General features: G+C 43.5%; 1 protein-coding gene across 3 annotated transcripts in view; it reads right to left on the bottom strand.

Moving 5' to 3' along the window:
• Positions 1-15,854, bottom strand: part of TRIM29 (tripartite motif containing 29) — a 46,829-nt gene that overhangs the window by 10,344 nt on the left and 20,631 nt on the right. For all 3 annotated transcript variants that reach the window (XM_081843132.1, XM_081843133.1, XM_081843131.1), the window contains exons 3-6: positions 13,247-13,480; positions 11,685-11,883; positions 4,331-4,417; positions 2,719-2,811 (exon numbers count right to left, since the gene is read on the bottom strand). In XM_081843132.1, the coding sequence (XP_081699258.1) occupies positions 2,719-2,811; positions 4,331-4,417; positions 11,685-11,883; positions 13,247-13,480 (613 nt within the window). The remainder of the gene's footprint in view (positions 1-2,718; positions 2,812-4,330; positions 4,418-11,684; positions 11,884-13,246; positions 13,481-15,854) is intronic.

Here is a 15,854-nt window from a genome sequence, read left to right on the forward strand (position 1 = left end):
CGTGTAATGTTTGCTAAATGGTGATGCAGGGATTTGGTGTAGCTGCTTGCACAGAGCCGTAACAAACTGCAGTGTGCACTCACCAAGAGATGCTCCCACCAGTATTTACAGGTTCATCTGAATGGGCCTGAAGCAAGGAGCAAGTTTGCTGTAGTGAATGGCACAGGGGCATTGCATTGCTTGCCTGACCGTCCTCCCACTGAGTCACTGCTGCATACTGGGAGGGAGGGAGCGAAGGGGTCAGCATGATACAAATTCACTAGCAAGAGCACCAGATTGGCTTGACTGGCTTGTTTCCAGCCCACCAACCTCACCGCCACCTCGCCCTTCTCTATTTCCATTCCAGTATGCAGTGGCAACTCAACCGCAGGGAGGTCAGGTCAGCTGCTTCCCACTGGGGGCCACTCCAACATATAACTGACATGATAAATAACAATGATTTTATTATTTAAACCCTGTTCATCTGGCTGCGTTGCCCCAGCCACTCTGAGTGGCTTCCAGCACATATAAAAACATAATAAAATGTCAAACATTAAAAGTTTCCTGATACAGGGCTGCCTTCAGATGTCTTCTCAAAGTTCTGTAGCTTTTTGTCTCCTTGACATCTGATCGGAGGGTGTTCCACAGGGAGGGGGCCACTACCGAGAAGGCCCTCTGATAACTGATAGAGTACAACATGTACAAATTGTACATGGGCAGGCTCCATCTACAAGACTGTGGGACATTTGAATAGATCCCCAGTTGTGCAGACAGAACATATATGCTTATATGCACTTAAATATGGCCCTGGAGGTGTGTATGGAGTAAATGAGCAGAATTCTGCTCCCTTCTCCATGCATGTTCAATTTCTGAACCATGCTACACTGACATGGGGAAACAAGAGAAATGGGGAGAGTATGCATGTTGTCTTCATAAACTGCCTTGTTCCCAATAAATAATGAATATACAGTATATATACCAGAACACATAACGGACAGAGATTGGTTGTGTAAAAGAAATAAGAGTTGGTCCCCAAATTAAGTCGCAACTTTGGGATGGGAGGAGAGGTAGGGGTGCCAATGGGAGACCAACACAGAGAAGTGAATGGATCCTTTCATCTTACATCCATGCAAGAAACTTTTCCATAGCTCATATTCTGAGGGTTAATGATGCAGCTTTATTCTGTATCAGATCATTGCTTCATCTTAGAACATAAGTAGAATCTTGCTGGATCAGTCCAAAAGGCCCAACTAGTCCAGCATCTCCTTATCACAGTGCCCAACCCGATGCCCATGAGAAGCCTTCAAGAAAGACCTTAGTACAGCAGCACTCTCCCCACTTGTGAGTATCAGGAACTGGTATTCAGAGGCATATTGCATCTGATAGCGGATGTAGAACATAGTTGGTGTAGCTAGTAGCCATTGATAGCCTACTCTGCCATTACAGCCATCATTACTACACCATGTGGGAGTGAACCTCATAGTTTAACTATGTGCTGTGTGAAGAAATACTTAGTACTTCCTTTTTTTGTCATGAATCTTCCAATAGACATCTTTGTAGGATGATGGAGATAGTACAGTCAGTAGAGCATGAGATTCTTAACCTCAGGGTCACGGTTTGAGCCCAACGTTGGGAAGAAGATTCCTGCATTGCAGGGGATTGGACTAGATGACACTCATGGTCCCTTACAACTCTACAATTCTATGATTCAATGACCCCAAGTTCTGGTATTATAAGAGAATGTATCCATTCTTTTCCAGTGGATAGCTGGAGAAAGAGCATGACCAAGACTGTTTTCTCCAGCCTCCCCCAACTATGGGACCTTCAGATAACTGAACTACAACTCCCATCATACCTGACCATTGGCAATTCTGCCTACAGCTGATGGGAGTTGGAGTCTAAAATAACTTTGGGTCACTAGGCTGGGGAAGGCTGGTCTACTCTAATGATCCAAAGTCCAGCTTTGACCTAGACATAGGTACAAATGGTGAAAACCTAATGGCATTGACCACGGAGACATTGAGCCTTAGCTCAGCAACCAGAGATCCTTCCCACAAGCCCAAGACTGCTGGTCCCAAGACCTCTAAATCTAGACCCGTAGAGAATATCAGCCCCAAGCCTGATTCATTCTGGGGATGTGCATTTTCATCCCTAAAGTCCTTGCATTCCGATGGGTCTGCTTGCTAACACATGCAGAGTGTCTAGCTCAAGGTCATGGGCAGGTGAGGGTGTGTTGTGCTCCAGGCCCTTTAAGGATTTGCATTCTTCAGCAGGAGGGTGGAGCCTGAGATGAGCTGTCATGCCTAGGGAGCATCAAAGGGCTCAGTTGAGTCAGTGCTCTTGTTGGAACAACTCCTCTGCTCGTTGGGTTCTGCCTGAGGTCCTCAAAGGTCTACTACCCCTGACCGTCCTAATTTTCAGGATTCTAACTAAAGAACCCATCCTGACTTTCTACTCCACACTGCCTGCCAGACCTTCTCAGCCCTCTCTGGGGCTCTAAATCACCACCATTGGGCAGCAGTGGCTTTTGGGAGGTCCTGCTAGCTCATGCTTTTTCTTTTTAAATGAAGGCACTGAGGGGTTGGACCCGGGACCACCAGCTTGTAAAGCAGATGCTCTCCTGCTAAGCTATGGCCCCAGGGGTGAATGAAAAGATAACAACTCTGTAAAAGGGAATTGACAGGGTAAGGTGGAGTGGTGCACCACCAGCGGCAGCATTGAAGGTGTGAAGAGTAGTACCTTTCAGGGAGTAAGCAGAGTTCCCTGCTGTAATGGATTCCTCTGCAGTCTGCAAGGCAGAAAATTCCCAGGCTCTGGTGTTGTAGTTTCCTCCTAGATAAGAGAATTGAGTTAAGGAATTAGTTGGTGTGAAAACAAATTAGGTGACTGAGGATTTGCTAGGGGTGGACTTATCTGTCTATTTCAGTTTCAGTCTTCAGTTCAGTTTGGCACAATTTCTGCATCATTGCACTTATTTCTTTTTTGGGGGGGAGTCCAGCATTTTAGTTCACACACAATCTCCCCTAATGCGCACCTACATTTTTTGTATGCTATTTTCACTAATATAGGCACTTTATGCAAACCTCCCTCTAACATTTTTAAACTTTTGCTTATTGGTTTGGTTATTGGTTAGAGAAGAGGGAATGCAGCAGGTTCACAACATTTCCCTCCCACCAGTAGGATCTGTCCTGTGTTGCCATCTTAAAAACAATCCAATCAGCAGATTTAGAATCAGAAATAATGTACCCAGTCTTAGCAGGGGAAAGAGTTCAGCCTGTGAATGAAACTGTCCATCCTTCTCCTTAGTGCACCAAAGGAGCTTTTGAGCCAAATGACCCAGAGCTCCCCCTGAGTAGCCATTAGTTACATTCATTTACTCACTCATGCTCCATCTCTCAGACTGATTGTCTTGGGGATGTCGGGACTCTGGCTTTGGAAGAGAGAGATGGAGCAGGTTAAGCTGCTCTTTGCTTGAGAGCCATCAGAAGTTCGAAATAGCCTCAAAAGAAATGGTTTTCTTTATTTATCATCTCTATATGCCATCTAGGCCTCCAACGGGTTAGGAAGAGGACATTTAAGTCTCGCTTGGTTCTCTACTACTGTGAAATGTTCAAAGTAAAATACACAGGGGTGAATCAAAAGAATGAATTTGTACTACCTGCACAGAATTATTCGCTAATTCCAGTGGCTTGTTCTCCACTGCTTCATAGAGCAGGATTAAATGTAACGGGCTTAAGTTACAGGAGGGTAGGTTTTGATTGAACAATACAAGAACCCTCCTGCTGTTAAGAGCAATTTAACAATGGAGGCAATGACCTGGCTCTCCCTCATTGGAGGTTCTTTGAGCGGAGGGTGGCCAGCTACCTGTTGCTGAGGATAGTCCTGATCTCTGGATTTCCTGCACCGCACAGTGGAATTAGACTAGATGGCCTCCCAAGGACCCCACAGACTCTAGCATTCCATGAAAAATCATTAGATGCCAGTCAACAAATCAGATGAAATGGCACTAAGGGCAAATGAAGCCAGGGGGGCACAGGAGAAGAAAGAAAATGGCCTTGAGGAAAAGTACATGGCAAGGGGGACAAAAGGGTGCTGAACGTTGAGACAACACAGATCCTTCCATGAGTATAAAACAGCCTTCTCCAAGCTTGTATTTCCAGGGTGTTGGAGGACTCCAACTTCCATCATTCCCCTGACCATTGACTATGCTGTTTGGGGCTGATGAGGGTTGTGGTCCATCAAGATCTGGAGATTTGGGACGGCTGATATATAAAGCTGTAGCAGTTCGCAACACTCCCACCAACAAAACTAGTAACTAGGCAGGTAGTTTTGGCTAGCCTCTGATACATACCTTTTGGATTCAGGAACATGGAGAACCTCTTCATGCTGTCTGGCTGGTTCCAGTCAGAGTAGTTGTTCATCATGAAACGGTGATCGCCTGAAAGTTCATAGCAGAAATGGGAGGAATAACAACCATAAGATGAGAGGGGAAAAGCAAAGAAACAAGGAGTAGCTCCCTGGGTCTAGACTGAGAAGCTGAACCCCAGAAGACTTATCAGGTACACAAAGTTCTTTTTGCAATTGTGATACACATTTAGATGTTTGCTGCTTGATGACAGCAGGATCACGGGCTGAGTTGCATATAGCCGGCACATGGAGCAAAAGTTGTGATTGGTTATTGGCACTTGAGAGAGCTGGGGATCCTTAGGTCAGGAGCTGGGACCCTCATTGGCCTTGTTACACAACCTCCTTGAGTTATTTTGCCTGGCTAAAATGTGCTTTTGAATTATCATAATTCCTCTTGCTGGACGGAGGATCAAGAGGTGTAAGTTTGTGTGTGTCAGGGTAGAAGGATCTGTCAGTTTTGGTTCTTTCGCGTTCTTATTTTTCCAGCCTTAAATTCAGTCCTCCACATTCCTGCAGAAATTTGTGATTATTCTGCAGCAAAATCCTCGTGAAAATTCACCAGCCTCTTAGTATGACTTTATAAGAAGTGCATTTATATATGCTGATCTAACTCATGTGCCCATTTTTCCCAAACATTTTCCCCTACTCAAATGCATCTTTGTTGGTTATTTTCACTAATAGGGTTGTTTTGATGCCGCTGCTTAATCCAGTGCATTGTGAGGTTGGAGAAGTACAAAGCTGCATTTTGACAAACAGGTTGATTTGGAAACTGAAAATTAGGCAGGCTCAGGTTAAAACACCAACAAACTCAAATATCACCTGTCGTACAAGGGTAAGGGTCTGCAGTCCTTGAGAAGGTTGCCCACCAAGGAATATGGGATTCAGACTCAAAAAAGAAAAGCCATTCTCCTGGCTTAGCCAAAACTATGCAGAAATGGCTAAGGAGGATGTGCAAAGCTGAGTCTGAAGGGAAACTCAGGTCTTTCTTCTAGGCTGTCACTGGGGCATCTGTCACTGGGAAGCATCAGTGGTTCAAACTCAGAAGTGCATCTGATTGTGCCCTGTGTGATCTAATGAGTGTCCCCATGCAGAAATCCCACTGATCAGGAGGAAACCGTGTTTCATGGAAGCTGGCATTTTGTGACCTAACCTGTACTTTACGACCACCTACTAACATCTATTATCAGTTCCAGCAGAGTTCCCTTCCTTCTGCCTTCTCTCTGCTATTCCAACCCTTGCTGGAGGAGGCATCCACTTATCTGCACTCTTTGCAACTCCCCACAGACTTGGCCAGCTGTGAAAATTGCATTGCAGCATCTCTGAATGAGACACCACTTACAGAACCAGGTGCTAAAGTTCCCCTTTCTTTTGCAGAACAGAAGTGGGTGGAGCAAACAGAGTTTTGTCTTGGGTGTGTGTAGGTGGATGACACAACCCTTCTCTCCTAAACTGGACACATGACTTAAAAAGAAGCCCTACTACTTTAGTACCTTTCAAATTTGGTTTTATTATGTGAAGGGTAAATTAGTGATTCTGTCAATTTTGGATTCTCTTTTCCAACCCTAAGTTAAATTCTCTACAGTTTGCCATTAGAAAAAAAGCCCTCATGAACATTCACCAGCATTTTAGTGTGAATTTATCTCAATATACATATTTTTGTATGGCTTTCCCCCTTAATATAGGCAATTTTGCAAAGCAATTTCCCTTAATATGATGGTGGGAGCGTTGGATGACATTTTCACAAATATATGCATTTTACTCCAGTATACAGTGGTACCTCGTGTTGCATAACCTCCAGGTTACAGAATCTTCAGGTTATGGCCGCGGCAAACCTGGAAGTGTATACTTCCGGGTTTTGCCACTCGCACATGCGCAGAAGTGCTCTGCATGACGTGCGCATGCATAGAAGTGCTCTATTGCACTGCGCACATGTGCAGAAGTGGCACCTGTAGCTATAGATTTTTCGGGGTGCACACGGCACCCCAAAACAAATTAAATCTGTAACCAGAGGTACCACTGTATGTATTTTTGTACGTATTACTTGAGTGGAGAATTACGTTGCAAAATTCAGAGAAGTGTGAATTTCAAAGGATGGGTGTGTTTTGGTTCATGCATTGCTTCAGAAAGTGTGTTCACCTTTAAATGCAAACTGAATCCCTTTTCTCCCTCATCCTGAGGCACAGTTGAAAGGGGATTATTTTTGTTGTGGTGGTGGTTTTAGGGCTGTGGCCCAAGTCTCTGAATACTTTGCCATCAGGGAAAGAAAAAATAATCCTGGTAATTTATTTGGAAAGTATAAATTCTCTTGATGCAGAAGGCTCTACATCCATCCAAAAAGAACAGCAATTTCCATAACCTTCACTAAGAAGCAACACGGGGAGAAATGTTTGGTCTAATAAAGTCTAAGCTTAATGTGATGTGGGAGATCCCTGAATACAGCTTCCAAATTCTTTTCCTTTTTTATAAAAGCCACTCATCATGCCTGATCCAAACTGGGTTCATTTTCCTGACATAAATTTCTCACTTTCCAAAGCTACTATTAATTGCAGAGGGGGAATCATCAGTATGCTTTCCTCTTCTACAGTCAGTGGAAATGGAAATGGTTTGTGATGCGGGAACACACTGGGGCACCTCAATACTGCTTTGAGTAAAAAAACCCAACCCAAAACAAACCATGGGGTTATAGACAGTTGTAGGCCTACTCAGAGTAGACCCGCTGAAGTTAATAGAAATGATTTTATTTGTTTGTTTATTTATTAGATTTATATATTGCCCTTCATCATAATATCTCAGGGTGGTTCACAGAATAAAATACACGATTAGCATAGGTTCATCCATTTCAATGGGTTAACTAAAAGTGCAACTACTATGTGTTGCAAAGATCCATCCACATGGATAGCACTACAGATATACTTATCCACAGTGGCAATGGAAAATTCATAAATGGAACTTATGTCTCATATATTAGTTTGTCCCTGGTACTAATAATATACTTATGGGGTGGGTTAAAAAAAAAATTCCCAGTGCTTTGACCACATTATCTCATCAACTGCCGCCGCAGCCTTATAAAGCAGGCCAGTAATCTTGTCACCATTTTACAGACAGGAAAGGTGAGGCTGTGCGAATATTGGCTCCTGTGGATTTGGGGTGAGGTTATTGTGGGTGGTATAACTGCAAGCTCCCTGGGGTCATAGACTGCTATTTCCTCTTGACAGAGCATAAAATAAACCCATTAGGGTTGTCCACCAGCGTGGTGAATCTATAGCCATCCATATGCTGTTGGATTTCAGCCCCAGTCAGGGATCATGGAGTTCTAGTTCAACATCTGTAGGGCCACAGGTTCCTAGCCCCTACTTAAAAGTCCTAAACATTTGGGGGCTGGCTTAACTCAAGGACCACCTTCACTCAGATGAGCTGCACCCCATATTTTAAAATCAGCTGCAGAGGCCCACAAGTACAGTCTACTAAGTTCACAAGCACAGGACCTTGTCAGTGGTGGCCCCGCAGTTATGAAATTCCCTTCCTACACAACTGCAAAAGGTCCCTTCAGTGCAGGCCTTTGGACATGCCTTGGAGAATCTAAATGTATTTAACCATGTTTCTTGTGCTACTGATTCCAGAGGCTTAATACTTCCTTGCGGTTCAAGATCCCCTTCGGCCTTTTGCTGATTTGTGTGGGCTCTGTCCTGAAAACTAATGCATGGCCCTGCAGCAGTTGCTTGTTGGACTACAGCTCCCATCATCTCTGATCATTGACCTTGATGGAAGCTGGAGACCCTCAGTATCCAGAAAGCCACAGGTTTGTTGTTCCTGATACACATGTTGCCCCAATATGCCTCCTTCCCTTTCTAGCACCCTTCTTGATCTTCAGTTTTAAATTGGGGGTATTTTAAAATGCTGGCTCCGAAAGCTAGATGAGATTGTACCCATGACTGCACTCAGCCCGGTTCTATGTTTGATCTGCTTCCTCGTATCTTATTATTGCACCAGAGTGTTCCAGCATGTCTCTGGCACGTTAGATGTGTTTGAAGCCTAGAGAGATTTGTAAGACCCTTTGCCAAGGAACAAACAGAGGCATGTTTGATACAGATCTTAATGAAATGATAAAGATCTGGGGTTTCCATGGCAACCTTCATCAAGAGCCACATCAAAGACCTTTCCCTGCGATAGAAGCCTTTCTCTGATTCCTCATCTTCCCATCGCAAACGGAAAGGTGGTGAGAGTCATTACTCGCACATAAATGCCAGCCCCTCTGCCCTGGGCAAAGTAGATTGTGTCTGGAGGCCCAGTGATGATCTATCTAGGCATCTATCTGGTTCTCAGGACTGGGAGCTGCCAAGAGTTAATTCATATTTTTTGGTTTCTCAACTCCTCGTGATGTGGAGAAATATTCTCTCCATTTTACAGATAAGTATCTGAGACATGAAACAGATTAAGGCCTTATATTCCCTACATTATTGGGTTGGTTGTTTTTTTTAATAAAAAACGTGGGTAATACATCTCGCAACTGTCAGCAGTTTTCATGGGGCCAGAAATTACCTGAATTATAAGCAATGATTAAGAACTACTGTGTTGCGCAGCACAGTTTCACAGCATCAGCAGGGGAAGAATGTAACTGCAGCCAAAACAAAATGCCATGGATGTTTTAACACTGACATCTGAATGGACGATTTCCCTTTTGTGCTGTAAAGGATAATTTTGGATGAAATGAATTGGCAGTCAGTTTGGTTTTGACAAAGGGAAGCAAGTCATTTACAGAGCAAAACAACTTTGTGCTTCATGAGCCCCTTATCAGCCCTTGTGTTGGATAGGAGAATTATACCTTGAGGATATATCCCCACCCTCTATGGTCTGAGGATCTCACAGACCTGGCTACTTGCAGACATATTTCATACAGGTGTCAATTTCATGTGGTTACCTATTTGGAAATCTTGGGTGCTTATATTAATTTATATGTTGAATTGAAGATCTAAGTACTGATGGTCACTGCATTGTCCATTTATTTATTTAATTAATTTATATCCCACCTTCTGCTCTAAGAACCTCAAGGGGGTGTACACTGTTCTCCTACTACTTGCTTAATTTCTGCCACATGTGAGAAGTGTCATTTTAGTAGGTGAAACTTAATTTTTTTTTTAGAGGGGGGGTGGAATCAGTGGGGGGTCTTAACAATATGTTTTGAAGAATTCAAATCTCCTATTGTTTTTGTGACTGGACAACATTTAGCTTGGCAAGTCTACCTTTGATGAAGAAGCACATAAATTAGTTTTTGAAAACCAAATAATTTTAATTTTACCTTTTTTAAAAAATTCTGTCAGGTAATGCTAAATAAAAATAATTAATAAAACTACAAGTACTTGGCAATCATTTTTAATGATTTCTATGCAATTCTCCACACTTTTTACTTAGCAAGCAAAATTAAATAATATTAATTTAAGCAAAATATATTCCAAATTCCCAAGTCATGTCACAACTTTTTAGCACACCTCATTTTTTGGAATTTGAAAGTTGAAAAATTCAACATGTCCTACATAGCTATGTGTGGTAGGTCAAGCTCAGAAGCAGTGACTGGTCCAAGGTCACACAGTAAGCTTCATGGTTGAGTGTGGATTTGAATTCAGTTCTCCCAGGTTTTAGTCCAACACTCTAACCACTCAGGGGTGTAGTGTTGGGGGGGTGTGTGCCAGGGAAACTGAGTGTTGGGTTGGGGAAAAGATTTGTATCAGTTTACACTTTAATGCTGATCCGCATGATCCTGAACCAACACGAAAACCTAAGCAAAGCTGTCCTTCAAAACTGCACTTCTCTGAATTATGCGATATACTTCATCAACCCAGAGCTGCATGTGTTAGTGGAAAGTGTGCACAACAGTATATATATTAATGGAAGTAATGCACCGAAATGTGTTATGTTAGAGGGATAACTTGCAGAAATGTATACACTAGGCAAAAGGAATGTGCAGAACTGTGTGTGTTGGGATGTGTGTGCACAAAATATATAAAAAATGTTCATGTAGATTTTTTTTTTAAAAAAATGCAAACTGATGTAGAAGTGGGGCAAATTGAACATAAGATAGGTGAAAACAAGAAAACAAGAGAAACTGAAATTGGTAGATTCTTTCATTCCTACATGTGGCCAACCAGATGTTTTTGGACTTCAATTCCCATCATCCCTGATTATTGGCCGTGCTAACTGGGACTGATGGGAGTTGGAACACCTGGAAGGCCCCAGGTACCCCACTCTTGGCTTAGACAAACTCATGAAGGTGAAATTTATTGGTGGCTATTAGCCATAATAGCCAAGTGAAATCACTACATTCCATTTATTGGATGTGATTATTCTGCTGTATTTGTTGCATTTTTATTGCTCCACCGTTACTGATTAGCTAAATTGATGCATGATTTATAAAGTATTGCACTTTGAAGTCTCAGCTGTTCACTTAAGGCATCCTGTGTCTTAAGATGGAGGGGTAAAGGTAAGCAATGCTGTTTTTACAGGTAGGCTGTAAATATTTTTACACCGGCCAGGCATTTGTATAATGAGGCAAACTATTTTCTGGTGAAGCTTTTACTGATGTTATTTGCTGTTGAATTGCTGCTGCTGCAACTTTGTGGTTTACATGATGTCTTATTTTGCATAATTGTTTCTCTATTGGTTGTTTGCCACCCTGAGCTCCAGATTGGAAGAAGGGTGAGATATAAGAATGAAAGAATGACTGGACGGATAGATAAATAAATAAATTCCATTTGTCACTAGGTGAGATAACTTAAAAAATAAAATAAAATCCCAGGCCTCTAAGAACTGTGGTTTAAGCTCTGCTTTTATGCAGCCTCACCTACATTTCATCTGCAGAACTTTTATCATTAGTTTTGGTTTGGATAATATTATTGCTGGTTTTTAAAAAATATTGTATTTTGAGCTGGTTGAGGAATCTTTGTATTGAAGGGTGAAATAATAAAGACTTTTTGAAAAATAAAAAAAGTGTACAGGAAGGATGCCTTTGCTCTGGGCAAATAAAGAGGAAAAGTTCTACAATTGTTTCTGCAAGTTTGAGTTCCAAGTATACTTCAAGTGATAAAAGACCAAAGATAGTGCATAACTTCTCAGTGCAATCTTGTGCATGTCTACTCAGATGTAAGCCCAATGAATACAAAGAGATGTTCTCAGTAAAGATGGGTATAGGAGATGGCACTGTAATCTCAGAAACAGGCAGGATAGGGGCCTTCCTCAAGGGGGAGCAGCACCTTGAACCGCTTCTAAACTGAATTAAAAGGCCAAGTGGAATAAGTTCCCCTTACCGTTCTCCATGTGGTTCCTCTCGATGAAGTTCCTGCTGAGGTCTGCCTTGCAGATCTTCTCAACATGTCTCATGCACACGTTCAGGAGGTCATCTCTCAGTATCCCCATAGACGGGCTCATGTTCTCTCCCTCCAGCAGGATGCTGTATGTTGGCAGGGATGGTGGAATGGTGTAGCTCCTCATCATTGCTCCAAATTCCTGCCAGGAATAATAGCAATAAACAGAAGTGGCGTACAGAAGAGGAGTGGGGTTTGGTCTGGACAAAGCCAGTGGGCTGAAGCTAAGCAGGCCTAGGTCTGGTCATTGATCTAAATATTGATGGACCACTCAGAAATCCTAGATATGCCACCTTGAGTTCACTAGAAGAAAGACAGAATATAACCAGTGATGTAGTGATCCAGGGTTGCAGGGGGTCAAAGACTGATTACTATTTCTGCAGCAGGGTCCCTGTCTCCAGCGTCCTAGAGCTACTCAATCTCCATGAAAGAGGAGCTTTCTAGCCACTGTCTACTCCAAAGCTAGGGATTTAGGAACACTGAAAATACAAGGTGAATCCATTTCAAGAAAACGATGCACAGGGTCTGTTATGTACAATAGAACTTCATGGAAAGTGCAACTTAAGTCACTGCCAAATAAGATACTGGAGTGCTCCTAAACATTTGCCCATGTACATGTACAGAAAACAGTAGATCTAGCTGAATGGCAACTCATGGAGACCTGCACTGATTATGGCAATGCATCCCTAATTATTATTGTATAATTATAAGCTTATTGAATCATTATGGAAGGCATGTGCCTCTGAGCGGGTATGGCTGTGATCACCAGGAGCAGACCCTGCATTTCTGAATTTGCCACTACACTACTGAACATAACTCTATTAAAAAGAAAAAGACAGTGAACATATCAAAGGTAGCCAATATGATGCATTCCAAATGTCACTGGATTGCAGGTTAGATCTTCGTTTGTCATGCTAGCTGGGACTGATGGGAGCTGAAGGAATAATAATAATAATAATAATAATAATAATAATAATAATAATAATTCCCCACCGTACAGCACTGGAGCAGTGCCGGCAGCAAACCGCTATACAGTGCATGTGCAGCGTTGCTACGTACAGCGCATGAGTGTGACACTGCACATGCACTGTACTTAGTGGATTGCCACTGCACCGCTTCAGAGCCGTACGGACAGTTTGCGGCTGTAGCGGCACCGGAGGGATCCCAGCACCGTCCATACAGCGCTGGAACTGCGCCGGCGGCAAGCTGCTATACAGCGCATGTGCAGTGTCACTACATATGGCGCCATTCGTAGCAACGCCACACATGCGCCTTACGTAGTGATATCTGTCCCAGGTGTCACTACGCCTTCCTTTGCCCCTGTTTCCTCCTCCTAAGTTTCAGTGTTGCCCTTGTGAAACTCTGCAGTGGGGAGGAGGATGGAGACAAAATTAGCTCATTGGCTCTAGCTCCACCTAGTGTTGGCCTCCCTGCCTTCTGCCCTACCAGCCCCAATAAGCACCAGCCACCACAGTCAGCATGGGAGAAAAAACAGCCTTGCATACCTGCAGGAAGAGCACTGAGTCACTGATCTGGCCTATCTGCTCCCTGGTCTCCTTGTCTTCTTGCAAGAGTTTGGCCCTTTCCTCCAGCTCCTCCACAATCTCCTTGATGTTCTCCACAGCAACCTTCTCCCTGTGATCCAAACCGGCCTTCACTTCGTCCCGCTGCTTCTCCAGGTCACGGATCAGCTCTTTGAAATGCTGATCCACCGTGGCTTTCTCATTGGTGGTGAAGTTCTAGATGAAGAAACAGGGGGATGGAAATGCATTGACTCATCTACCACAAAGCTTTTTCTCTGCACGGCTGGAGCTGACATTCATCACAAAACGAAATGCCCATCACCAGTACAGAGCAAAACCAAACCCCTTCTCCCTGATGCCCTAGTTTTCTGTGTGCAAGGATGCTCTGAACATTGCAGACCCACACCGGGAGTGTGATGTGGGATGCTCAGCAAAAGCTGCACCAGTTCAATTTCCTGAGTGCGTGTTTTAGAAACGTTTGGCAGGGTGGGGACTGGTCATTTCAGTGTTATGTCACTGACATTTCTAGACACCTTCATGCAAAGTGTATCCTCGCAGCTGTGACTTATATTGTGTGCAGAATCCAATATAGAAACCATCCTATCAGGGGTGGGGAACCTCAAGCCAGGGCAGGAGCAAATGTGGCCCCCAAGGTCTCTCCAACTGGCCCTCTTTGGCTTTGTTTCATACCCTGAGTGTTTTTTCCCTGTCTGGGAGGTATCCTTCACCTCTGATGATGCCTTTTGCTTCTCCAGATGGAGGACAAAGAGGAGTATGTGAGCATGATTAGAAACTTGACAAAAAATCAAATTTATATTCATTGCTTCATCCACTTTCTCTCGGGCTCCACCCACCATTGGCATGTGGCCCTCAGAAGCCTACTCAGAAGGAAATGTGGCCTTTGGACTGGAAGAAGATTCCCCACCCTGGTCTAGATTGTTAAGAGTAGCTGAACAAGGAGAAGTCTGAAAGGGTGCTTCTGTGCACAGTACAACCTGCAGGGCAGAGGTATAACAAAGCACTTCAAGATGACATCATCATTAGTTGATAGCTTCCCAGGTTTCCTCTGATCTAACCACGTTAGCGGTTTCTATTGAGAACGTTTCCACCCACACAGAGATTCTCAGCTAAATCCTGCACTCAAAACATTCTGGTCTTTCCCCTGTGAATCAGGAGTCCTGTGAAACTCTGGGGAGACTTTTAAGCCAGACTTTTGCCAGCCTGGTGTCCTCCAGATCATTTAGGCCACTAGTAGGTGTAGCAACATCTTGAAGTTCCAAGTTGAGGAAGACTGGACTAGAACTGATGCAGAACTAGGTTCAGAGCTCCACTCAGCAATGAAGCTCACTGAGTGTCCACACAAAATTTCCCTGCCTGTCCTGCCTCGTAAGGTTGTTGAAAGGATAAAATGGGTAGAGGATACAGAACAAATAAACAGGCATGCCACCCTGAGCTCCTTTGCGGTAGGTCAGGGATTTATTTATTTTTTAAAAAATGTAATAAGTAGTAAAAGAATGAAGATTACATTAACATGGGGCACAGTGAATCCATATAATGGAAGTTCCCATGCTCAGGCGTTCTCCTGCGATTTGGAAACAGAAAAAGCCGGCTTTGCATACATTGCTTGACATGATTTTTTATTTTTGCAACACCCTCGGATATTCAGGGATGAGCTCTGGCAGTCGAGATAAGCAGACAACTTTGGCGGAGCCAAGGCACAGAATTTAAATGCGCTGGGTAGTCCCCGGAGTGTGAGACGAGCTTGTGTGTTCCAGGCCTTCTGCCAAGTTAGATGTATGGGCCTATTCTCTCTCCCCCCCCCCACTTCTAGCCCATGCGGTTGGTCTGGCCCTGAAGAGATACTTGAAAAGAAAAGTGAGCAAGAGGTGAGAACATGAGCGGAGGAAGCAAAATGACATCTTAGGAGAACCATATGGGGAGGAAATGGAAGTGAGGAGAAAAAAAGAGCAAGGCAGAAGAAGGTGGAAACCTCCAACTGTATCTAATGCTGGTCCTACTCAGAGTAGACTCACTGAAATTTATTTAGTCAGGGTAAAGGGACTCCTGACCATTAGGTCCAGTCGTGACCAACTCTGGGGTTGTGGTGCTCATCTCGCTTTACTGGCCGAGGGAGCCGGTGTACAGCTTCCAGGTCATGTGGCCAGCATGACTAAGCCACTTGTGGCGAATCAGAGCAGCGCACGGAAACACCGTTTACCTTCCCACCGGAGCGGTACCTATTTATCTACTTGCACTTTGATGTCTTTCAAACTGCTAGGTTGGCAGGAGCAGGTAGCTCACTCCGTCGCAGGGAGTGACCTTCTGATCGGCAAGTCCTAGGCTTGCCACCCGCATCTTTTAGTTGGCTATAAAACATTGATATGCCACTATTCATAAAAATGTGTGAGAATAGTTTACAATGGTATATATTTAATAATAATAATAATAATAATAATAATAATAATAATAATAATATCATAAATCATCTAGCTATTGTGGAAAGCATCTGTTTTCATTGCCTGCATAAGCCTGGTGGACTTGAAATGTTTTTAGCAAGCATTTGAAAGCTGAAGCAGAACCTCGCTGCTCA

Source organism: Podarcis erhardii (assembly GCF_964252035.2).
Source record: "Podarcis erhardii genome assembly, chromosome: 16".
Lineage (NCBI taxonomy): Eukaryota > Metazoa > Chordata > Lepidosauria > Squamata > Lacertidae > Podarcis > Podarcis erhardii.